This window comes from Daldinia caldariorum, assembly GCF_022478825.1.
Source record: "Daldinia caldariorum strain CBS 122874 unplaced genomic scaffold F4812scaffold_9, whole genome shotgun sequence".
In the NCBI taxonomy this organism is placed as follows: domain Eukaryota; kingdom Fungi; phylum Ascomycota; class Sordariomycetes; order Xylariales; family Hypoxylaceae; genus Daldinia; species Daldinia caldariorum.
The window spans coordinates 686,168-711,478 of record NW_025953045.1 but is presented as its reverse complement, the minus strand read 5'-3'; the positions used below and the strand labels follow the sequence as shown (position 1 = coordinate 711,478).

General features: G+C 47.5%; 5 protein-coding genes across 5 annotated transcripts; 3 read left to right on the top strand and 2 right to left on the bottom strand.

Moving 5' to 3' along the window:
* Positions 1 to 5,821: 5,821 nt before the first annotated feature.
* Positions 5,822 to 8,962, top strand: F4812DRAFT_471541 (kinase-like domain-containing protein; the record flags this gene model as incomplete). Its single annotated transcript, XM_047939103.1, has 2 exons — positions 5,822 to 7,050; positions 7,106 to 8,962. The coding sequence occupies 2 exons, from the start codon at positions 5,822 to 5,824 to the stop codon at positions 8,541 to 8,543; spliced, it is 2,667 nt and encodes an 888-aa protein (XP_047789840.1). The 3' UTR covers positions 8,544 to 8,962.
* Positions 8,963 to 12,065: 3,103 nt separating this feature from the next.
* Positions 12,066 to 15,197, bottom strand: F4812DRAFT_459629 (putative iron reductase domain protein; the record flags this gene model as incomplete). The annotated part of the gene is made up of 5 exons (XM_047937583.1): positions 12,066 to 12,346; positions 13,721 to 13,991; positions 14,080 to 14,618; positions 14,758 to 15,021; positions 15,158 to 15,197. The coding sequence occupies 5 exons, from the start codon at positions 15,195 to 15,197 to the stop codon at positions 12,066 to 12,068; spliced, it is 1,395 nt and encodes a 464-aa protein (XP_047789839.1).
* Positions 15,198 to 17,753: 2,556 nt separating this feature from the next.
* Positions 17,754 to 19,636, bottom strand: F4812DRAFT_399977 (kinase-like protein). Its single transcript, XM_047932204.1, has one exon. It carries the CDS (start codon positions 19,489 to 19,491, stop codon positions 17,980 to 17,982), a length of 1,512 nt encoding a protein of 503 aa, XP_047789838.1. The 5' UTR covers positions 19,492 to 19,636; the 3' UTR covers positions 17,754 to 17,979.
* Positions 19,637 to 20,911: 1,275 nt separating this feature from the next.
* On the top strand, positions 20,912 to 22,956 carry F4812DRAFT_429865 (WD40 repeat-like protein). The gene is made up of 2 exons (XM_047934308.1): positions 20,912 to 21,162; positions 21,224 to 22,956. Exons 1-2 carry the CDS (start codon positions 21,118 to 21,120, stop codon positions 22,736 to 22,738), a joined length of 1,560 nt encoding a protein of 519 aa, XP_047789837.1. The 5' UTR covers positions 20,912 to 21,117; the 3' UTR covers positions 22,739 to 22,956.
* A 261-nt stretch (positions 22,957 to 23,217) lies between these two features.
* Positions 23,218 to 24,961, top strand: F4812DRAFT_471539 (cyclin-like protein; the record flags this gene model as incomplete). Its single annotated transcript, XM_047939102.1, has 2 exons — positions 23,218 to 23,993; positions 24,077 to 24,961. Exons 1-2 carry the CDS (start codon positions 23,526 to 23,528, stop codon positions 24,959 to 24,961), a joined length of 1,353 nt encoding a protein of 450 aa, XP_047789836.1. The 5' UTR covers positions 23,218 to 23,525.
* Positions 24,962 to 25,311: the final 350 nt, after the last annotated feature.

The window sequence follows — 25,311 nt, the reverse complement described above, 5'->3', positions numbered from 1 at the left end:
CGTAAATGGGGAAACGCTCAACGGCTTGGCATCCGAACTCTTGGATTTGCTAAGCTTTGACAACTTAATTTATAAGATCACTCTTGCGTTGCCTGAGCATAGGCGGAGGGGACCTAGAAAGGGTAGCACGATCTGGGCCGACTTGGCTGGTTATGTGCAATACCACACAGCTACCACCCACGGGTGAGAGAGACAGAAAGAGTACAGTATTAAAGATTGCTACCTATTCCGTAAATGAAACCCCGGATATAGATAGAAAGCGGCGATGATGGTTCTGAAAAAAAAAGAGGAAAAAAAGGGAACAAAGACAAGTCATGACTCGCATGTTCTCATACCACCACCACCCCCCGATCCCCATCCCGCTCTTCCCACATCTAGTCCCATGATTACGATCAAGTGGCTTGCGCATGCGTGACAGCTCGGCTGCATTCATCGGTATTCTGAAATGTCCTTTTGAGACACGGGCATATGTGAACACCATGCTTGATATGCTATGCAAGGTCATGCTCTGGGTCGGTGACAATTACTTGGGAAACACAGCTTTTTTTTATATATATTATTATTCAAAATGTCTTTGCCGCCCCTACGTACTACCTAGGGACAGCGCGCGGACATGCGCCTTGGGGTTGGTAACAGGGCAGCAGATCATGCCCTTTCACCGCAGCAGCCTCTTCGGTCAGTCAGCGTCGACATGATGCAGCATACGTACATCCCTATCCCTTGCCCAACGCACCAACAGTTGGCATAGGTAATGTAATCCCTTAGACATTGTCCTGCATGTTTTTGTCGCCACCTGAGAATAGTCGTATAGAGAGATATTGCATTGTATATAGAGTCTAATAGAGTCTAATCACTTATTAATCTACCTGCCGCAGGCGCATATGAAATTTTGGTGGATATGTACCTGTCTTGTCCTTAACGTATCTATGCTAAGGGCTATTATGCAAGTACCTAGGTATTCTACACTTAGATCACTCCACGATATATTAATATACATAAGGAGATGGCGATGCGCTGGCCACTTACATAGTACACATCATCTTGCCCGGGCCCGGTAGTGGATAAGTCGCGGACCCAATAAACCATAATAATTCAGCGGCTTACTGACTTACTGGCTCCCTACCTAGTTACTATGTAGATTGGCCACGACGGTTATTAGAAAGGGGCGGCCAATCCGCGGAAGGAAAGGGGGGGATTGACGAAAAAGAGACTAAAGCTCCGGGGCTGCAAGATGATGCTATTCCAAGCTCGAGAAAAGAATGCGAAGTGATAAGCCGGTCTAGTAGCTGGAGATAGTTCAAGATTTAGCGCCATTGATTTCTTTTCATTGTGGTTGGCAACGCAAGCGTCGAGAGGACAGGGAACACAGGGATTCATCGATAATACCTAAAACGCTGGATTCCGCATTAGGGCTGGTTGGTTAGACGCCGCCGCCATTTCAAAACAGGAACAGGTTATGTACAAGTTACAGGCCGTCCTATCAGGTCGTCTCCACATTGCTGAGATGGTGACTTGTAAAACTGGTGTAAGAGGTACCTCCTCCATGTTGCCGTGACATGGTTGAAGGATTGCCGTTATGGATACTTGAACAATACGTTGATGACATCTCGTGCTGAATTACCTACAATATAGGAATGAACCTTGACACCGCAACTTTGAGACTTCTAGAAGAACCAAGCCACCCTGCCACCCCCGTAAAAAAAAAAAAAAAAAAAAACGTCCCAAGGGCTACGGGGCATAGCCGTACATATTTCCATCTTGGGTATCATCTTAGGTAATATCGAGAAAAGCCCAATCGAACCAATGATAGTAACAATAATGGTAGTAACAGGCTTCTTCTGGGCTCTTACGCTTCTTACATACTTAGAAATTATATTATTCAGGTCGGGGTGGTCACTAGTCATGTCACCCAATCGTCAACATGGGAAATTCTTCCCGGATTCGCATATGTCACATATGTCACATATAATACCTAAACTGGCACATGTCGCGTACCTGGGTAGGTTAGGTACCTGGTATCTTGGATATGAAACCTGGGAAACTTGTTTTAAGAATGCAACGGACGTAATAAAGGTGGCCCATATGGGCTTGTGATAAACTGTCATGATACATATAGTAGTGGATGGAACAGTATGATAGGTATGATCTCTGTAGTTATGGTCTTGCACGAAGATATAATAGATCAGCATGGTCTCAGATCTTGCCCGCTCCGGCGAATATTCGTTGACAGGGTCTTAGTAGAGAGATATTCTCCACCCCTTTGGTCTAGTATTTCCTGCATTTTTTCGTCGAAATAGGCTTGTCAGCTTTGTGCCGCCCCTTTTATTTCCTTTTATTTTCTTCTCTTCGTTAAAAGCGGCTGAGCGGTAGCTATTTGGAATGGGGAGATATCCCCAACTTACCGGTGTCGTGTTTCCTACAATATTCTAGATAATTCATCATGCCTTTGTAATATACTTTTTATTACATACCTACCTACTCTCAGATCACCCAAGTTACTTTTAATCCCCCCTCTCGCTAAAAGTTAGCATTGACATGGTAGTTAGATTTTTTAGAATTGCGACATATCTAGGTAGGTAGATCTCGCTCGACTTAACCGGCTAGCCAGGCCTAGTTACGATCGCCTTCCCCATCAGGCATTCCGCTGTGTTAGGTATATGGGCATGGTATCAAATTACGACAGCATAGTTTTTTTTTGTTCTTCTTCAGTGCCAAGAAAAAAAAGAATAACGTCTGGAGAGAGGCATAAAGATAGAGAATATTTCTTTCCATCTCAAAATTAGCACCCGAACCTCGCCGGCTTCTCCAAGAAGGTACACCGAATCACATCAGGAACTTGTGACAGTTGGCTGATTTCGGTATCAGTACCTGTATCGGTATTGATATTACTACTTGCAACGAACTACACTACCTAGTTGGCATCATCAACTAGCAACCTAACGTAACTGGCGCGACGCTACTGATATGTCTCTCCGCCTAAGAGCTGAAATTTAAGCGACAATTACCCCCTTAAATAAAGGGTACCTAATCGTATGCCTGTATTGTACCACTTATACAGTATTATATTGACGAGAGTACGTGGACGCATGCGAAAAACAACACGAATACCGGTGTAGCTAGGTAACGTCGCCACGTACAATACAGTATATAGGAGTGTACCGTAGATCTGGTCCTTGGAGTCTTGGACCCTGACGACAAAAACCACTATCTAATCGAAAATGGTGAATTACCTCACCTCTCGTACCTTTCGCACCTTTCCCACCTATTGAAATTGTACACGAGAAAGGAACCCCGCCGCAAAAAGGGACCCTCTTAGAAAATTGATAAAAGACAACATGTAAGTACCCTATAAGTACCTTCCTTCTTTGAATTATATATTGGTGTACGCGCCTTCTACCCGGCTTCTTACCGTTCGCGTTATTCCGGGCGACGGCGGAGTCTAGCTTAGAAATTGGTCAGCCACTAGGCGTTCCCGGGCCTTTTTTAGCAGGTTGTCCTGGTTGTCCCAATTCAAATTTTAGCTCCCATTTTTGGTGCTGTCCATTATCCATTAAGAGGACCCTTGAGTTAACCCTGGGGCCAGTATATGTACCGCGTGTACCGCTTGTATGTACCACATATAGTGGGCCACAGTTCCAGAATCACACACCATACCCAGTACCTCCTTAGGTACCTAGGTAGGCATAGGTAGGTAGGTATACATAGTACCTTAAGGTACTTTAGGTAAATATGTACCTATTACATAGTAGGTAGCGTATTAGGTACATGTACGTCCTAACATCATGTACTAACGTTTCTTGGAACGAATTGCCCCGCCATTAGGCCCATCAGGTCCATCAGGCTCAAATCAGAAGCCCGCCTTTTTCAGCAGAAACATATTCATTCAACCGCAACGTCTCTTTCGCGACATCATTTTACCAGCTACCAAAACCACTGACGCCAGAAAAAAAATACTTTCCCCTCACGCAAATCATCTCTTCTTCTCCGTCTCTTTCCTTTCAACCCCCACGTCCCGCGTCAAACCTCAAATCTCCAACCAAACGAAGGTTCCTCTGGTAATTGATCTTTTATTTTATATTCACCGTCAAAGGGGTACACGCACCCGCACCCACACCCGCACCTTACAACTAAATCTTAACTAACTGCTGGTGGTTTGAACAGCAGAGTTTAGAGGAAGTTTATTTGGATAGGAACCTGACATTGAGTGAGCGATCAAGGCTTACGAATTTGATCCATCATCATGTCAGGTTCGGAGGGAGGATTCGACCTGCTCCGGCGGGCAACGCAAGCGATGATGTCAAAGTAAGTAAACAATATTTCTACAGAACGAGAAAAAGGAGAAAAAAAAGGGTTCATCATATGTTATGTTGCGTCTATTCTCCTTAGATCACCAGATCACCAAGCTCGGAACACCCCCCCCCCCAATTTCTCATTCATGCTCTCCTCCCGTTTTCACTGCCTCTTTAACCACCATCAATTGGGTTCATTCACCGTTTCAAAGAAATATTGAATTAGCCCTTACCCCATTTACCTTATACCTCATTTATCAATCTCGCCGGTACGCCAATTACGCAAGCTGCGACTTCTGGAGACTTGGGAACCTTTGAAATCCCCTACAAGGTTCTCTTTTCCGTTTAGCCAGTATTTGCCTTCGGATTACGGATCACTGCCCAAGGATATTCCAAAGTTGGCCATACGACAATCCCTGGCCCGAAGTACCCTAACTTTGACCGCAATGGCGCCGGGCTTGATAAGTCGTCGCCGACGGCTTTAACTCGTACTACTACTGCCATTACTGCCACTACTGCTACCACCACTGTCGCCAAGTATACTTCGAAGTACTCGAGTTTGGGTCTTATCCTACTTCATTCAGCTCTCATACTCTCTCATATCCAAAACAAGTCGGCTATACGAGGTTACTCCAGATTCATTATACATCATTCATCATCCACATCAGCTCGGCTTCGCAAGTGAAGATTTGGATGAGAAGGGCTCAGCCAGTTAGGTCCAAGTCGGTCATCGGCCCTCTTCCCGAGAAGGCTACCAGATGTATACAACTCAGCGCTTATTTTTAGATGAGACCTCCCTTGGCTTATCTGCGTTGTGCAGTCGTGGCTGGTCACCGATATTCGCAGCGAACAGGTCCCCATATTGTCCTGGCTCGCTCTAGCTAGCTCCGTTCTGCGGCGAATCTGAGCGCGGGGTCTGGACGAGGCTTATAATTATTATCATATTGAAGCCTGACTCCTGACTCCTTACTCGCCAGTGCAATAAAACCGCAGAGGAGCCCAATGTCGATATGTCGCTATGTCACTTATGCCAGTCCTACCAACCCCCTCTTCGGTTCCCTGCTGGTCTGATCTCTCTTCTGCATCCACCCCACCTGGTGTCGATCCATCTCCAACCGCACCCCCACCTCAACTCCCCTTCAAGGTTACCACATGGCGAGTGTCATGGGTGGTTGCTTCGAAGACAGTACCATGGGGCTCGGTTCGACGAAATGGCTCGTGAAAATTTCGCTCTTTTTTTACCACCTGCCCGCCCATCTTCCGAGTCGCTTGTAATCTTGCATCCATGGATATCTGGTTATGCTACGGGATCATTGCAACTTCCTCACCGCTGTCGCCATTGGATCGCTTCGTTCTTCGAGATGTTCACTCCCCAAGATATTCCTCCTTAAATCACCCTTCACTCTGATACTGTTCTCATGTCTTGTCAACCTCTTATCCTTTTAACCCCCTCGCTTGACCCTCACCTCACCCTTCAGCTTGAAAAGCTTCTTGTTTCATAGTTTTAGAAATTGTGGGCGACCGTTATTAACATGCCGGGTAGGACCTCAAACACAGAGGATGATGCGTCTGATCAGATCGGTTATGATACCCCGCGCTCTGGCATCGCTACGCCTCAGCCTGACCTCCACGACAAACGATTACCGGGTATTATGAGTTACTTTGGCCAGGTTCGTTCTGCCCCTCTACCTTTTTCCCTCGGCCGCTCGTCTTCCTCCCAAACACATGAGACTGAGTCGACCCACCCTTCATGTCCCCAGGAAGAGAAGGATGCGCGCACCGTACCTGAACAGCTACCGAGCCCTGGTTCGGATTTGAGCAGCAAGGACCTCACGCCAGACATTTCGCCTCTCCTTCCACATGAGAGGATCGAACCTCTGGCAAAAGTGCAGTCCTCGCAGCAATCAGCTTCCGATGTTCATCCCTACCCTACGCCTCCTAGTTCACAGACGCCGTCAGAAAGGGGGGGCAAGTTGTCAGATGCAAGTGGCGATTCCGACGCAGCCGCTAGCGGCTCATCGAATCGTTCTTCACTGAACAACAAGAGTGCCACGGATCTCTCGCAGCTCAAAGTTCGGAGGGCCACATTGGCATCCCCTCTTACGAGCATTGTCACCACATCCAATGCTTTCGCTAGCCACCTCTCTATCCCTAGCGACCGCACTTCTGAAACTACACCAAGTTCTCCCACGGATGCCCAACCCCCTGCAGGCGATGCTGGCAGTTTTTTCTCTAAGTCTGCTTCGGTTGATCGACTCAAGAAGCTAACTGATGGATCGAAAAAGAGCGGTCCCTCAACACCTACCCGAACGCTCTCAGCTACCCATTCGTCCCAACGTGAGGAGAGGTCACCCTCAAAGCATAGCGGAGATGGCTCGGAAGCGGGTGGCAGGCAGACACCGGTCTCCTCCTCGAGTGGCGGCGTTGCAGCTCCACCTCAGAGGGGCAAGCTTACTATTAAGATTCTAGAAGCAAGGGGACTAAGAAAGAGCCGTGACCCCTACGTCGTTGCCGTATTCCAAAGAAGCGAACTGATATCTCCCGGACCGCGAACGTTCGAGGACGAAGATGAATCATCACCTCAGCCACCTGCGACAGGTGGAATTCCTATACAACGCCAAGGTAGTGACCCTGGTCGTGCGATATCAATTCCCATGAGAAGTCGCCAGAGCAGCAACACCAGCATTTCGGATTATAATACTTTCAGAAATCGTCCAGGACGATCATTTACAAGCCCGAAGTGGGATGCTGAGGCAGTATTGTGAGTATTATAGATTGACTGGGTCCTTAGGAGGCACATCCACTAACTTCAATAGTGACGTTGTTGATTCAGACATGCTAGTGGATATCTCGATTTACGACCATAGCACGCAGGGCGAAGAGTTTCTCGGCCACGTGGACTTCCAAGCAGCTGTTCCCGGAAAAGATGAACCCGTACGAGGTTGGTTCCCTTTAAGAGGAAACGCTGACACAACACCGGACAAGGCACCCACAGGCGAGATATTTGTTGAAGCCATCTACCAGAGGACAGAAAAGAAGCATTACGGACCGGACGATTTCCAAATTCTACGATTGATTGGGAAAGGTACATTTGGCCAGGTTTATCAGGTGCGAAAGAAGGACACAGGCCGAATCTACGCCATGAAAGTCTTATCAAAGAAGGTCATTGTACAGAAGAAAGAGGTGGCACATACAGTTGGAGAGCGAAATATCCTGGTTCGAACGGCTATGTCAGAGTCGCCATTCATCGTAGGCTTGAAGTTTTCCTTCCAGACCCAGAATGATCTTTTCCTCGTCACAGATTATATGTCTGGTGGCGAACTCTTCTGGCATCTTCAGAAGGAAGGGCGGTTTGACGAGAAGCGCGCCAAATTCTACATTGCGGAGCTCATCCTTGCCATTCAACATCTTCACAATAACGACATCGTTTACCGAGACTTGAAGCCCGAGAATATTCTGCTCGATGCGAATGGCCACATAGCCTTGTGCGATTTCGGTTTGTCCAAAGCTAACCTAACGCAAAACGACACCACCAACACGTTTTGCGGAACTACCGAGTACCTAGCCCCGGAAGTGTTACTGGATGAAGCTGGATACACAAAGATGGTAGATTTCTGGTCTCTTGGTGTTCTGGTTTTCGAAATGTGCTGTGGGTGGAGCCCTTTCTACGCTGAAGATACCCAGCAGATGTACAAAAACATCGCATTTGGCAAAGTCCGATTTCCTCGTGATACGCTCTCGCAGGAAGGCAGGAATTTTGTCAAGGGGTTGCTTAACAGGAACCCGAAACACCGGCTAGGCGCTGTTGATGACGCCGAGGAATTGAAGCGCCATCCGTTCTTTGCCGATGTAAACTGGGATCTCTTGACCAAGAAGCTCATAACCCCTCCTTTCAAGCCTAAGTTGAAGTCTGAGACGGACGTCTCTTACTTTGACCCGGAGTTCACAAACGCTCTGAACGCGAATGGATCATTGAACGAACGTGCACAGCAGCTATCCACGGGCTTTGCCACATCAACACCCCTTTCTCCGACCACGCAGGCGAATTTCCAAGGCTTCACGTTTGTCGACGAGAGCGCATTAGACGACCACATGAGAGGAAGATATGATGAAGATATGGACGACGTAGATCGCCGAGATAACGACTGGGATGACCTTGATGACATTGATCTCCGAAAATCAAATAGGATGAGTGGAATCGTGAAAACGGGCAATAACGATGAACCGTTCGGCAATTCCCACTTTGACTTATGACACGAACATTTCATTTCCTTTTTTTCTACATGTACTCTTCTTACACAAAGATGACTCACCCGCTCGTCCTCAGCATTTACAGCGGTTTCGTCTATTACTCTTTAAAAATTCTCACTATGGCATCATGCATAGGGCGGCATTCTGCATGAGATGGCGGTTGGCAGAGGTTACTTAAGTCACTACGGAGTGGTAGGGCGTTTGGCATTTGCAAATAGTCTGGAATCATGGCACATACGTACACGAAAAATCGCGGGATAGTTTCGGAAATACCTATCTAAAATCACCCATTCAGGTCACGAGGGACCGGTACAGATCACTATGATCCTACTCCTTTGTCACTTCGGTTTGGAATTTTTGCGGGCTTGGATGCCAGCTATAGGGTTGATAGTGAAGGGTTCTTAAGATTGTTGAGCTACTTTGGCGGTCACGCCAAGTACTCAGTTAGAATCTAGAGCAAAAAAAGGGGATTGGCAGTTCTTGCTTGGTTGTTCGGGATGACAGGTGGCTACTAGTATGCTAACGATGCTTTTGCCGAAGCGAGCGAGCAAATGTGGGCGTTTGAATTAAAGCTGAGGTTCTCGCGGCCATCTCCCTGGTTCGCTTGAGCTCTTGCGGCTTGCTGCCCCTGTGTGAGTTCTCTTGATGACGAACTCGGGAGGAGGCACGTAAGCAGCAGGGCTGACATGCAGACAACGCACACAGACACAAAAACATACAAGTACATATCGTACTAATTTTCAAAGGCTTACTTTTTCCTTTCCAGTACGGAGAAAAAGAGGTCCGAAAGTGGAATAATACTACATAGGTTGCTTTTATGATACGATATGATACGATGCGATGCGATGCATGATGCAAAATTGCGATGTGAAACTTGCCTTTATTGTCTCTTTACCGTCGTGCTTTTTTCTTTTTTAGTTAACGCGAGTGCCTTATTAGGTAGTCATAATCATAATGAGGAATCGAATGCTTTTTTTTTTTTAAAAAAAAAAAAAAATATTATCTTATATCCGGGGCCCCTTTCTTCCCTAGGTTAAACCGTTACATTCGGGCCAACGTCAAAGATGTCTAACTCAGGATTATAAACACCGCGTAACTCTCCGTAGGATGGATGGGTCTGACAAAGCTCCGACGAATTCCCATAGTAGTCCGTCCCCCCCTCCCCCTTTTATTTATATGGGGTCATAGATTGAATTTTTCTTTCTCGTCAGATAGATAGATGCCTGATAAGAGTTACAGTACCAAAACTAGCTCTAGGTTGGTAAGAGGTAAGTAAGTAAACAGGTAATTTGGCCCCGTAGGCTTGCATTTGTGTCAAGCGGCTGCAGGCGTGATGACATAGGTAGAAGAACATATGCGGGCATTGTCATGTCGAAGGGTTTCTCTCGTGCTATGTTGCACGGTTCCAAGGAGAGGAGGGGAGGGGGAGGGGGAAGGGGAGGGAGGGAGTTAAACTAGCAACTAACTAGCTACCTGGTAGCTAGCTAGCATAACTGTCTGTTCTTTCTGGGAAGCACAAATGCGGGTAGCACGACATATATACTTTTTTTCTTTTTTTCTTTGGGTAAGGGTGGTAGGTGGTATATAAGACGATTATGATGATGTCTGCGGGTAGCCAGCCTTTCATGTAGGTCGGTCGATATGCAGGGAGGGTTTGGCAGAAGCTGTCATGATGATGGAAGAGGCAAGGGTTTTTTTGGTTTTTTTTTCTCGAGTCCACCTCACTCGCTATTTTCGCGCATGTAGGTGAGCGTTTAAGGAAAACGGCGTGTATGGATATGTACCTACCTACCTACCTACCTAGGTATGAAAGGTCGAATAGGAGAATAACGGAGAGGGAAGAGGAGACAAGACAAGGGGGATAGAGGTATATAATGTACGTATGCACTAAGACACGGCACGGGACAAGGCGCTAGAGAATGAAGAAAATGTAGAAAATGTTCGCGCGCGCGCGTGCGACGTGTGACTAGAAAGTAGGAGGGTCCCCCCCGGGGGTGCTTCGGGATCGTGTCCGGCGCCCTGGCCTGTGGATAAACCCGGATATTGGGCCGGGTGCTTATAACTCGTAGGCGTTTGTTGCTCCTGGATCGGTGGTGAACTGGCCCGAGGGGCATTTCTGGTGTTGTACATTGCGATATAACTACTACCTACCTCCTACCTATGTATGTATGTATGTATGTATGTATGTATGTACCTAATATATCTATTTTGATTTACTACCCATTTCTAGAGCGAGGGATTTTTTATTTTATTTTTCTTTCCTGTCCCTCGAATTCTTTTTCGTCCTCTTCCCTTGTTTTCCCGCCTTCGCGGACGCAGCTAGAGATCTCGCTGCAACGCTCGAGACGTCATGAATGCTCCCTCGGTAGCTAATCGGTGGCGAGAAGCCTTGGGTAGATAATTTCTCAACTTAGCTCGTGAGAGAGAAAAGGGATCCCGAAAAGACCGGCGGCGGCGGTGTGTGTATGTGTGTCTTGACGCGCTGGGGCTTGGATCGATCGACGTTGTGCATGATATCATGTGAATACCCTCATGTTCTGTAGAAAGACCCCTTGGGTTGTAGCAGGATCGGAGAACGCTCCCTACGTAGTCGGTGTGATGGCATGGGGATACCAGCCGGAACAGAAAAAAAAGGAGAGGGAGATACGTTTGTCGAGTATCTCGTCAGCTATGGCGATCGGTAGACTAACAAGTCTCCAGCTACTACTTATTCTTGTTCTACCTAACTAGGTCAAAGCAAGTAGGCGAGTACGCATGTAGGTAGCTATGATCTAACAAGCAAGGATAGTGCTCCATCCGCTCTCGTACAGCAGGTGGATGGAGATCTTGGAAACGAGCAGAGCATAACTACCTAGGTAGGATAACTAAAAAGATAGGAGTGTCTGTAAAATGCGCCGATGTCTTGTGGTAGACTAATGTTGGGCTGTAATTCTGTGAATCCAACATCAGGGGAGCGGGGAGGGATATTTGGGAGTATCGACGTGGTCTGGATAGTTGACGAAGGTCCAAGATACGGTGTGAACATGATACTTACTTGACAATGTATTTATCGAGATCGTCTCTGCTCGTAGTAAGAGTCTTGATGTATATAGAAGAGTGACATGCATAGTCCATAGATGGTCAAGGTAAAACGAATCTATCTGGTTATCTAACAGGTCGAAGTGGACATAAATCTACACAGCAAACACTCAAGTCAGGACGTATATAGCGTTTACTGAGTAGGGTAGAATAAACGTAAGCTCTTTGATATGAAGGATCAAATCGTGTTTTGGCACCAGCGATCCTAGGAATAAATGTACATGTGACGTTAGGGGTTTCCTCCTCTCCACAACCACCTCTTGGACGACTTGCAAAGCACCGGGGGGGTAATGTGCATATGCCTCTCTGCTCTTCTCTTCTCTGCTCTCGCTCTATAATGCTTGGGTAAACTTTTTTCTCCTCCTCGGCTCAGCCTCTCCTCATCCTCATCTTTCCTACGTTAAATAGATTAAGTTCTCTTAGCACGGCAAGCCACCTCTTTTTTTTTTAATGGTGAGCGGCATGTTCCTCGTCTTCCTCCTCATCCACCAGCCAGTCTTCTACGACGGCGGGCGTTGACGAGTTGGCGGCGGCACCTTCGTTTCCTTCCACCTCGACGGCCATGTTCTCGTACTCCTTCAGGCTGCTAGCTAAGTCGGTCTCCTCGGGAGACTTAGGGGTCTTGGGAAGCGAGAAGGTTTGGACCTGGCTGGCGGCGTCAGTGTCCTTGCCAGGGGGTGGCTTGTAAGCCTTGAGCTCCTTGAGGTAGAGCTCTTGGACGAAATCGGCTGGGGTCTCTTGTTAGTATATCCTTTTTTTGTTCTTTGTTTCTTTTTTTTTTCCCCTTCCGTAAATGTATAGAAGATGTTGAGAGTTCGAATTGAAAATGAGTGCGAATTCCAAGTTGCGCAAGAGAGCAATTTATATGAAGGAGATATTCCTCAGCTTTGTGGCTCTCTAGAATACTGCCAACCGTGATAATGTTATGTTCCATCCCGCTGCATATTTCTCCAACTCCTCTTTTTCCGAATCCGGCCGCCACCCAGCAGCACGGCAGCACGGCGCACCTCTCAATTTCTTTATTACAATCCACTTGGCTTGGTTTATACGATAAAATGAACTTTCTCGAGTCTTACCTCTTCGCGAAACGGTAGGAGCAATGAATCCTCTGACGGCGTTGACCCTCGCCACGCGGGTGATAGCCGAAACGGCCGATCGAGCAGTCTGAGCGTTAAAAAAAAAGACAAAAAAGTTAGCCGATAGCTCCTCACAAATGACGACACCTTTTTCAAATGCTTCAAAAAAGAACAACAATTAAAAATACTTGTATAAAAAAAAGAGGTGACTTACCGAAGCTCTTAATTGCACGAGCATGATGTCCGTCTGTTATGGGGAATTGCTCAATTGGCGGTTTGTGAGTGGTGGTGGTGGTGGTGGTAGTGGTATGATGGTGATGCAGGACGGGAAGACGGGGATCTTTTGGAGGGAAAAGAGAGTTGCGAATTGAGGTTTTTCCTTCGCCGCTTGGCCATTTGAGGTCCCTCCTCCCAAAATTCTTAGCGCCGAAGTGGCTGAAGGTGGAGTTATCAGAGCTTCCGATTGGTCAATCACGTGATGCCCTCGACCAATAACCCCACCATGCTGCCATGACATATCTTGCTTATGTAACTAGGGACCTTAGCAGCTTACATAGTAGGTAAACTTATAGCACTTCAACTCCTTTCGCCTTATTTACATCTATACATAACTCAAGAACTCAATCGCTTTTTTTTTTTTTTTTTTTTTTTTAACCAAGAAGCATTATCAGAAAGTTCTTAACTTGTATTAATTAGCTTATATCGTTTCAATCTGGGTCTAACAGGTACTCTCTCCACCATCAAAGTATTATAGAACATTCCGTATTAGTTGCTGTCGCTATTATATAGCATTCACTCTCTTGCAACTCATCACCCTACCATACCATACCATATTCAAACTCACACTTCCGCATTCTTTATCGAAAGCGCTAAAAGTAAAATACCCAAAGCATATAACTAAACCTTTCTCAATAAACCCTTCCCCTTCCCCTTCCTTTTCTTCCCAATCCCACCTCAAGGGAAAAGGTCACTAACTCTGATTCTCAGAACCTTCAGCTATGTGGCGGCGCCACTCACTCCACATACAGGCAACAATATAAAAGAGGGACGTCAGCACGGCAAAAACGCAGTACAGCACTATGGGTTCCGTAGTCTCCCTCGCGAGCATCAGGCCCAGCCCGCCGTTAACTATGCCCAGGAGCATCAAGACACGGCCGTACCACCGATGGGCGTGCGACAGAAAATTTCGCGTCTGATGTCTCTGGTAGTGAATGTGGTGAAGACAGCCCAGAACGGGTTGCAGCCCCATCAGGCCTACCACGATAGTGCCGAGGAGCAAATGTGGCGAGTAGAAGTCCTGTTGTTCATAGACCGTCAGCTGTCGTCAACTTTCCTTCGCTCAGGAGGAGACATCTAAGGTAAATCAGGTGGTACGCAGGACTTACGTAGCCTAGAAGGCCCGCCGCGGTCACTCCGAAGCTAAAAGCAATCCACATCAGTATGTAGCTGGCGAGCTGCACCATCGTATGTGGAAACCAGTTGCCGGCGAGGGGCATGAGCGCCGCGCCCACCGGGTAAAATAGGACCATCACGATGGACATTAACACACCATGACAAGCGATCACAGTGTTCTTGTTGTTAAGGCTGATGCTCGTGCCGCGGTCGTCATCGTCATCCTGCTCCACGTGGTCGAATGGGTTCACGTCGTCGTCGTCGATAGTGGCTTCCGTCAAGTCGAACTCCCACGTGTCGTGCCCCTCGTGGTACTGGATCTTCGCGTCCGGGTCCGCGCTGTGGACCGCGTCGCCCTTCTTCCACGCCGCGATCCACGGCGTCCCGCTCGCGTCCTGGCCCGTCGTGTTCCCCGGCCATGTGCCGCAGTTTCCGCACCGGACGTTAGCGACCATCTTTTGTCCACTTTTCCCATCCACGACTCCGCTACCGCCGAGGAGTTCTAACTGTATGGATGGGTCCCGGCGTGGCACTGTGTTGAATAGCCGTTAGTACTTACTGTGCTAAGGGGGCAACTATCATCTGAAGAAAAGAGGCTCTAATAATTTAGGTATAGGATGGTCCAAAAGGAGGTAGGTGGGAAAGATGATATCAGTCCTAGCCTCACTTACTAGTATGTTCAGTTCCGGCGCGTGCGGATACCGTCACGTTGCCGTTGCCGTCCTGGTACATCACATATATTCTCGAATCTTTCATATACTCTCCCGTACCGAAGGCCACCCACGAGTACGATATCGGCGCTCGTAGCTGCAGGTACATGCTGCTGTCATTCCTGCCTGCAGAAGCCCGCGGTATCCCCACTTGGTAGCATACCCATTGGACTGGGCAGAATTGTACTGGCGTGGGGGTCGCGGAGGCCGTGCATACGAGCGTATCTTGGTAACGTAAAATAAGTTAGTGCCTAACTCGTCTCTATCCTGCCTTGATGTTTTAAAGGGCACAGTGATGGGTCGCAATTGAACATCACAGAATAATATATCGAATCGAACTCGCTGGTAGTTGCCAACTTACAAAACGCCGCGACGACGGTGGAAAACGATATCTTCACCATCCCGAAAGTCATCCCCTAGGTTAGGTATGTATTGCCGTATAATTGATATTATACCTATCTCGCGGTCAATTTGGTATTTGTCAAAGAAGTAATTCTAGGATCAACAGGTCCAAATGGACGGACTTCAACACTTGTGCTTCTCTGGCAATGTGCTTTTTTATATACAAGTTTTGAAGTTTGAGCAGTAGGCAATAAATCCGTGCGAAGGCCCCCTCTCTCGTATCTTGCCCTTTTTAAATGCCTTGAGACGCATAAGCGATGTAATCAGCTCGTGCGCTGCGCTGGACCTACGCGTACCTCGGCGTCGGAGGCGCTGTCGTAATTCCTTTTTAACGTTTAGGGGGCGGGTGCTTTTGCTGAAGTTAAATATGCCGGGTCCTTCGAGACTGAGATACCGGTATATGTATTTGGACGTATGAGCTACCTACCTACCTAGGTAATTTACAAATAAGAGGTGCCTTAGGTAGTATGTACCTAAGGTTAAGTTAGCTACCTTTTACTCTCGATACGAACCAACGGAGGAGAGGGAAGTAGGAGGTGTTAGGTGAGTCTTTTGGGAGAATGATATGTATATCACCTACATTGTACTCCAGTGAAGAGGATAGACGTGGCTAGGCAGTCAGCTCTTGACGTTTTGAAGTATATTCAAATTGTGACCAAAAGGGGGGGATGTTTACATAGTCGTTCTCGCCCTGTATGTATATTATCACCGTACGTGAATCGTGGAACATACCTCCCGCTGATCAACCTTACTGTACCAAGGATACGTAGGTACGTGCTTACACCATGTCTTTTGGCAACTTGGGGCATTTATGCTTCCGACGGAGTGGGCAGTTTTGTCGTCCTCTGGGTTCACGCTAGGCCATAAGATCAAAGCCACGCCACCGTGTCTACGTACGTATATGTAGGTACCTTATGATCTAAGAGCACTGGTGGTCTCGCTTCGTCTAAGAAAGAAACGATAAGAAGACAGGTATGTACGCGTTCAATGATAGGGCTGGCGGTTCCTTTACTCGTATCCCACGGCCTCGAGATACCTATCCCCCCCCAATGAATAGTGAGAGAGTGAGGCTCGACATGGAGATGGCGTAAAGGAGAATCTGACAAGTGAGAAAGGTAGATGGCCTCGAAGGCTTTCCCCAAGGAACCTATTTCCATCTATGTCAGGGCTCATCATAGTTAAACCAAACCCAAGTATAAATGCCTACAATACCTACCTAGGTAGAGCTAAGTGCCTGTCAGGTGTATTTTGTATCTCACGCCGCCACACAGAACCCCCCCCCCCCCCCAATTCCGAACTCTCAACCCTCAGGTATTTACTCTCCCGCAAAAGAGGATTCCCATAAAGGCTTCTTTTCCTTACTAAAAGATGGTGAAACAGGCATACGAACTTGAATCTAGCCTCTCCGGTAATGCTTAGCAAAGCATCCACGTACCTAGGTACCTATCTCTATCCCGCTCAACAAGCATTAGGTCTTCATTCGTCTCTGCGCTAGTTCATATAAGGTACCTAACCTAAGGCTGGATCTTAGACCAACCCTCTGCTTTCCGGCAGGCAGGATGGGGTAGCTATGATATATCTAGATTTAAATATGGACATATTCCACTCATCTACATAGGTACCTAGCCTAGGTGGGTATATATATAGGAGCTATGGTCCTATACACCACCACGTCAATAGGTGCATTAAACTTCATGACATGTGCCGCATCAAAGTCTAAACGGCCGCCTAAAGCAGTCCCAAGACGACGCTGGTTTATGTGGTACGAGGTATTACTACTCGATACAACTGCTTACGTGCCAGAGAAACACGTATAGCTCCTTTAACTCCGTATGTTAATCAAACCATAAAGTGCATACATAGGTAGGCACCTAACCTATAGTAAGCGCATCTGTCTCTGAAGCAGTATTTATCGCCGTTTTCGAACAGCAGGGGGGAGGAGGGTTATTGGCGATCCTCCCATTTACAGCCTCGACCTATAGACGCGGTATCATGCTGAGTAAATTCAATACCATGAGCTAAGACCTATGTACCTTAGGTAGCTAGAGGTAGGTATGGATGAAGATATATGCGCCCTTTACAGACCATACCTAGGAGTCTAACTCACCGAGGAATCGTAACTGCGTGGGATATAGGCTTGCAAGCTTGCACGTTGATTATATTTAACTGTTATGTATATCCTAATCTTAACCTTAACATAAATAGTCCATTCGTGTGATCAAATGTATTATAGATAGATAGGTACCTATGCAAATCGGGTTATTTAACAATTGGTCTTACCTTTCTCAGGGGCGCTTAAGGTGGCACAATCTGCTGTATATATATTGTAGCAATATGATATTCGGAGCCATTCGTTTGCGTGCCTCTGGAATAGATCCAGCTCATTTGGTAATACTAACCTAGACTGGACGATGTCAGTACTCAAATCTTTATGCAGGCAAATAAATATCAGTATAATTATAGCTTGTAGCATTTCGATCGGTCTGTAGCAGTATTTTCGGTCAGTTGAAATATCACGTATATCCTGTCACGCGTGGTAAGCAGGGCAAGGATCAATTGCAGTTCATCCTGCCTGAAGCCTCCTGAACGCCATTCCCATTTCAAATTCAAACACCACCTTCTGTCTAGAACTGTGATGCTAAACCCTCGCTTCCCAAAACTCCAATTCTTTGCCCGTTCGGTTAGTCAAGCCACATATACGCTGGCTCTAAAATCGCAATCTGTCTCATAATGCCCCCTGCTCTATTCCGTTCTCGATGTTATGCGCCTTGTTGAGAATGTCTATGCTTCGCCAAACATGAACCCGTGGTTGTCTAACAGGCTGCTTGAAGCTACATAGCTGAACCCGCCAAAGGGATCTTCCTTAAAGCTCTCCTCTGGTGGCACCTCATCCCAAGGGGTCTTGGCCAAAATAGGACTCAGGGGCAACTCGGTGAACTCAGGGGCGAAATTCTCTGCGAGTTCAGGGTCTGTGATCATCGGCTGAATCGGCGGCTCTATTTCTCTGGCCGCAAGCTTCTTCCAATCGATCTTTCGGAAGAACCTGTGCTTCTTGATGATCTGGAGGTCTCTGGGCATGTTCGAGCCAAGGCGCTTCGCAGGGTCCTTCTTCAAGAATCTCGTCAATATATCCTTAGAGTCGGCTGACAGGAAGTAAGGCAAGACAAGCTTCTGCTTGACGATGTTGCTTTGGATCTTCGCATGGTTGCCGCCTCGAAACGGTGGGTTACCCGTCATAAGGTCGTAGCCCAGCGCTCCAAAGGACCACCAATCAACGGCCTTGCCATATTTCTGGCCCAAAACAACCTCAGGAGCCATGTACTCGACCGTTCCGAGTATGGATTTGCAGCTATCATCATCATCTACAGCTACCTTGGATAAGCCAAAGTCCGTTAGCAGAAGATGACCCTGGGCATCTAAGAGGCAGTTCTCTGGCTTCAAATCCCTGTACACAACACCAAGCGTATCGTGAAGATGGGATAGAGCTAGAACCATCTCTGCCATGTAGAAGGCAGCGACAGGCTCGGGGAACATCTTCTCGGTGTTGAGATGGGTGAAAAGTTCTCCACCTTGTCCGTACTCGAGGATGAGGTATAGCCTCTCTTGGTCCTGGAAAGCATAGAATAGCTTGACAACGAAAGGGTGCCTGTTAACGGACTCGAGGATTTGTCTTTCTGTCTTTGTTTGCTCGATAAGCTTCTTGTGCACGACAACAGAAGCCTTTTTGAACTGCTTCTGCGCGTAGAGCCGACCTGTAGAGCGCTGCTTAACTAGTAGGACGGTCCCGTACGTGCCCTTTCCAAGACAGCGCAATGTCTCGAAGTCGTCGGCCTGTATCTTCCGGGGTACGAGCCCTCCTGCAATCGCACCATACCTCTTCTCTTGCACGCTCTCGCTTACAAAGTCGTGTTCTAACTGGACTTCGTAACTGGTCGATCCACCCTCCGAGATTTCGTCGTCACTGCGACCCATTTGGCTGGTAGCTCCGCTCATACAGCTGAGGCGACTATTGCTTCGAGTTCGGGCCATAGAACTGGAGCGGGAGCCGCCTAAGCTAAGAGGCTCTAGTTGCGCGCGCAGCTTAGCGATGCCGCTAATAGCGGGAGAGTTGTGACCGCGAAGCACGGGGCTACAATTAGCGCTGATGACATCGTCAAGGCGAGGGGTGCGACCACGTCGCGCAGACAAGGGCGGCGACTTGCACTGGTCGTCGTCGTCGTCGTCGGCGGACATTGTTGGGGTTTGCGCGAAGCCGCGAATGGTGGTAAGTGCCGGAGCAGGAGGTGGTAACATCCTGGAATATTTATTTGTTGATAATATCTATATAATGGAATTAAGTAATAGTAAATATTGAGTCGTCCGTCGATGTGACTCTCTCAACCCGCCCCAATTCAAGGTAGGCGGGAGCCACGTCGTCGCTCGGCGTCAGCACGTGCTTCGCAAAGGTAATCGGGATGTGCAGGCTGAAGGGTTGGAGTGAGCATCTGGTTGCGGACTAAAGACGAAGAGAAACTGTCGGAATCGTTTTGCTGATGCATTGGCAGTCGAATGGTTAATCGCTCTGAGGCGTGTTGGATCTGTTTTGGGTCAAAAACTGGTTCACCGTATGGTGGTGGTGGTGATTGAAAAGTTAAAGATTGAAAAGGGAGGAAGCAAAAACCGGACATGGCAGGCGTTAATAAGGGCCGCCCACCTAAGACATAAAATACAATTTCTCTGCTAAATGCTTACAATCTTTTTTTTTAAACGGGCGGGGTGTAGCGAGCGGACCTTAATTTTCACACGTCAACCAAACGTTTTCTTTCTATTTTCAGCTAGACATCCAGGGGTACCTGTCAGGCTAAGCGGACACCAGACCCCGGCACGCCCTAACACGATTCCTTCAGGCTGTTCAGGTGCCCTGGTGCCCTGGTGCCCCAACCATTAATCCACCGCAGGTACTACGTACCATTAGCAGGTGTCATGCATGCTACCTACCTAAGGTACCTCCAATTAATCCATATATTGTACCGCGATCCCGCGATTAGCCGTTAGGTATAAGCTGACCACCAGGTACAACACATTGGTTACAGCCAATTGGGAACTGAATCGAGAAACACGCACGGAATAGGTACCTACATTACATTAAATACTTGTCAAAGCACCTGCATACCAGGTAGGGTAGGGACTTCGGGAATCCGAACTCGTAAACTTCAGCATACTCCTATGTTGGAATGCATGTTGGCTTTTTTTCTGGCAGGGCACCTGCAGGAAATTCGTACTTGGACCGTACAATTCATAAACCTTAAAACGAATAATACTAGTAGGTATAACTAGTATCAAATCAAACAAAGAGATCTACTATGTAGGTACTATGTAGTCTGGGTCCAGCAATCTGGAGATGCAATAGTATGGACGTTTCCAACATAAAGAACATCAGTTGAACAATTCACTATCTAAAATTTAATGTACGAATCACTTTGTTTAATTCCTGAACAATAGTAAAACTATTATGTACTCTATAAATCTTGAGTACACAGGTACCCAACTCTATAGAATTTACCTAGGTAGTACCTTAGGTAGAAATTCAGAAGCATGGAAACTGCCGTTTCTTCTGACCTTACAACAAAACGTGCAGGTGTATCTATATGAGTTGAGGTACAATACGTATTACGGATTACACTGGAAGCTTAAAAGCTAAAAGTTTAGCGCTTTGACCACTAAAAGCGTGTTTCTCCACTTTTCAACCTTCAACGCGGCTTTGAAGAAGAACTCGCAAAAAGATATCCAATCTACACGTGCCTTACATAGCCAGACACGTTCTCCCTCAAGTTGCTTGCCTTTGTTTCCGAGGCGTATGTCAACTTGAAGACTTCAATATTATAATCCGGTCTAATACTATCCAAACCTCGAGAATTTGACCGATACCTATTGCCCATCATGATGCACCCGGCGCGACAGGCGTATGTAGAGGAAGCGGAAGAGGTAAGTTTACATATCTCGAACCTCTTTTGTGTTGTTTTTATTAACGACTTGCCTTCCTTAGGAGCGTGGAATGTCTTTAGACGAAATTCCCGTAGATCGCGACTATGATATTCCCTCAGCAGCTGCCGGCATTGCGCCGGAGAAAGCGTCAGCTATATTATCGCAATTCGAGCGGAAGAGGCGAGCGGCAACCATGGCAGTGCCTACGGATGATGGTCGAGTGCGTGCCAAACTACGAGAGCTTGGAGAACCGATTACACTTTTTGGCGAAGGCCCAGCAGATCGACGAGACAGATTAAGGGAACTTTTGACTCTACAAGCGGAACAAGCACCGACAGAATCACCAGATGTTGCTATGGAAGATGCGCCAGAAGAAGACCAGGAAGATCAGGAAGAGGAGTTCTACACCACTGGTAGCGACGAATTATTACGAGCGCGGCAGGACATCGCCCGCTTCTCCCTGCCCCGAGCGAAACAAAGGCTGTCATTCCAAAAACAAGAAGCGTCTATACCTCTACGAACCCATGTCAAATTCCGTAAAGAGATCAAGGAGCGCCTGCAAGCATTCGAATTGCAAGGCAGCCAGACCGCGGGAGATAGGAACGTCAGCATGACAAGAATATCACCTAACGGGGAGCTCGTCGCTGCAGGGAACTGGGGAGGATCCATCAAACTGATTGGAATACCGTCGTTGGAAGAGAAGACGACATTACGAGGACATACTAACAGAGTTAGTGGCATCTCGTGGTTTCCCGGCGCAACTCTTCCCGAGGGCAACGTTTCTCCAGAAGCGGTCAATCTAGCTTCGGGAGGAGCTGAGGGCCAGGTAAACCTTTGGTCATTAAATAAGGACACACCGCTCTCGACACTGGAAGGGCATGGTCAGCGAGTATGCCGAGTTGAGTTCCACCCCTCAGGACGGTATCTTGCCTCAGCATCAGAAGACACTACATGGCGTCTATGGGATGTCGAGTCGACGACGGAGTTACTACTACAAGAAGGTCACTCGCGGGGCGTCTTCGCTATAAGCTTCAACTCTGACGGGTCACTACTAGCCAGTGCAGGTTTGGATAGCATTGGAAGAATATGGGACTTGAGGTCAGGAAGAACTGTCATGATTCTGGATGGACACGGAGACGGACATATTAAACCTATCCACGGCATCGATTGGGGTTCGGACGGCTATCGAGTGTTAACCGGGTCGGCAGACGGCTGGATCAAATGCTGGGATGTAAGAAAAGTCCAGAGGACCGGTGGTATTGGTGCCCATACCAGCGCAGTTTCAGACCTCAGATGGTATAAGGGGTTAGATGATCCTATTCTAGGTACTCCCCCAGGCCTCGATGAGAAGGGGAACCAGCTCCCTAAAAAGTCGAGCACGTTTTTTGTATCCAGCGGCTTTGACCGTAAGGTTAACGTTTTCTCTGCCGATGACTGGACTCTCATACAGACTTTGGAAGGACATACCGGGCCGGTTGCGAGTGTAGATATTAGCAGAGATGCAAGATGGATTGTCAGCGGTGGTCACGATAGAACAGTTAAGCTGTGGGGTCGCAATGATGGAGAGGGTATTTAGCAAATTGTACCAGGGACATTCAGACATTATTGAAGATGGAAGGGGACGTACAAGCGAGCTCGGAAGATACCCAATAGAATTGACATTGCTGTGTCGAAAAGATATACTTCTTAGAGATGGTGAAGGCGTGACATACGCGAGCTACCTATATACCTATTACATATATTAACTAGTTATAGGTAGTATACTTAGACTGTATGAGAAGTGTATTATCACTGTTTCTTGTATTACCTACCTAGGTACCTACCATACCTACAAGCGGCCGCCCGGTTGCAACGTGCAAGTGGCCAAACCTAACCGGGCCCTGCATTGTACCTAAATGTATTCGGTACCTGTTACACGCTCCATCATTAAGTAGTTACATAAGATAATGTACCATGCTAGGTACATAAGGTAAGGTACCTAAACTCAATCAAGGTCAATTAAACCCACGCCTATGAATTCAGTGACGAATCCGATAGAGAAGAAGCAAGGGCGATCAGATTACCATCCATACCTACCCATCTCTCCATCTTTCCATCCTACCTGCCTACCTGCTTTACCTACCTACCATCCAAATAATTTCTTTGTAATTTTCTTTTCTTTTAAGTTACTTTTTACTCTAACTTCAAAATAATCTCAACATTTACAATACTACAAAAAAAACTTCAGAAGGGATGATCCAACTAATTAACGCTACTTAAAAAAAAAGGGTTCCTCCTGGCGACTTACCTAAGGTCTGGAGCCGCCGCAGGAACTTTGCAATTGCTTCTCTTACCTCCCCACAAGGGCCACGGGCCACAACGAAATGGCGAGTATCGACAGATACCGACCTCCTCAACGAGAACCGTACCAATTTCCACCTGCACCTTCTAGCAAAAGTAGCCTTAAAAGTTCTTCCAAGTCGCCATCTAGGAGACGTGACATACCTCCCCCAGTCCCTTCACCACCTACGAACTCGTCGCGCACATCACCCCCGAGACCACAGTCGCGACGAAGCGCGCCATCACCCGACCCCACACCAACCAGAACACCGCTCACCATGACGAATCAATGGTATTTTACCCAGGACGAGGTCCTCAGTAGCCCTAGTATTATAGATGGATTGTCGCCGCAAGAAGAGAGGCTAAGGCGAGCAAAGGGCGTCAACTTCATATACCAGGCTGGCATACTACTGGAACTTCCTCAGACAACCCTCTACGTTGCTGGCGTGTTCTTCCACCGATTTTTCATGAGACGTAGCATGGTGGAGGAAAAACACGGAATACACCACTACGTAAGTTTACCAAACATCAAATCTCTGCAGACCCTCCTCCTCCCCAACAAAGAAGATGGAACTGACCGCCGCATCTGCTATAGAACATCGCTGCTACTGCGCTCTTCTTGGCAAATAAGACGGAGGAGAATTGCCGCAAGACTAAAGATATCATCATCGCGGTTGCAAAAGTCGCCCAAAAAAACGTTAAGCTCGTTGTAGATGAGCAATCTAAGGAATACTGGAGATGGCGCGACAGCATCCTTATGTTTGAGGAAGTTATGCTGGAGAACCTGACCTTCGATCTCATGGTTGAGAGCCCACACTTTAAACTATATGACCTCCTCGGCCAGTTACAGTCAATCCACAACAAGAACCTGCGACATGCAGCATGGGCGTTCTTGAACGACTCGTGCTTGACTACGTTGCCACTTCTTATGGATGCACGCGACATTGCCATCGCTGCCATCTTCTTCTCCAGCTGCTTCACCGGGGAGCGAATAGAAGACGTGAACGGCGAGCCATGGTGGAAGGCGCTAAATGGAAACGAGGAAAATTGTGCCAAGGCAATACTTGTCCTCAAGGACTTCTACATTGAAAACCCCTTACGCAAGCAGGAGAATCCGTATTCGCAGTCTCCTGTCTTTAACCTCGATAGTACTCGAACAAGACCCGAGGACATCGATATGCGTTCAACTAACGGCACCCCTAGAACCGACAGTGCTACCCAGAGCCCCAAGGGCAAAGTTAGCAGTGCCGACGAAGCAGCAGCGGAAAGAGAGGTCGATACCGCTGCGGCCGAGTCTGCTTCTCAGGCCGCTCCTGGGGATTCAGATGCCGTCTTAAAAGAAGCTGCTAATAACCCAGGTATACACCCAGGAGCTAACGGCACCAAGCGGAGAGAAGTCGAATCACTCTCATCGGAGAGCCGGGAGCCGAAACGACAACGTCTTAGCTCAGATGACGATGAGGGTGAGGTGTATGAATAGGAAGCTGCATCATCCCAGGACGATGAGCCGGAGGACAATATCTACGAAAAAGGAAGCAATGGATCAGGCATGGAGGGTTATGGTTTAGGTGAATCCGACACAGGATATGAAGCATCAGAAGAGAGTAACGTTTAAAGCGCTTTTTACGCTTTCGAGTATTGTCGAGCCCGACTATTTTACGAGTCTCTATATTACGAAACAGGACTACTTATTCTGGTTCTGATCTATACATATTGGATAGCCGGCGCTTGCCTCGACCTCTACTATCAAACCTGTAATATGATTCAAGCAAACGTTTCAAGGTTATAGGAGGCGCGGTTACGGTTTATCCCGGGCTAAGGAGGCTAAAG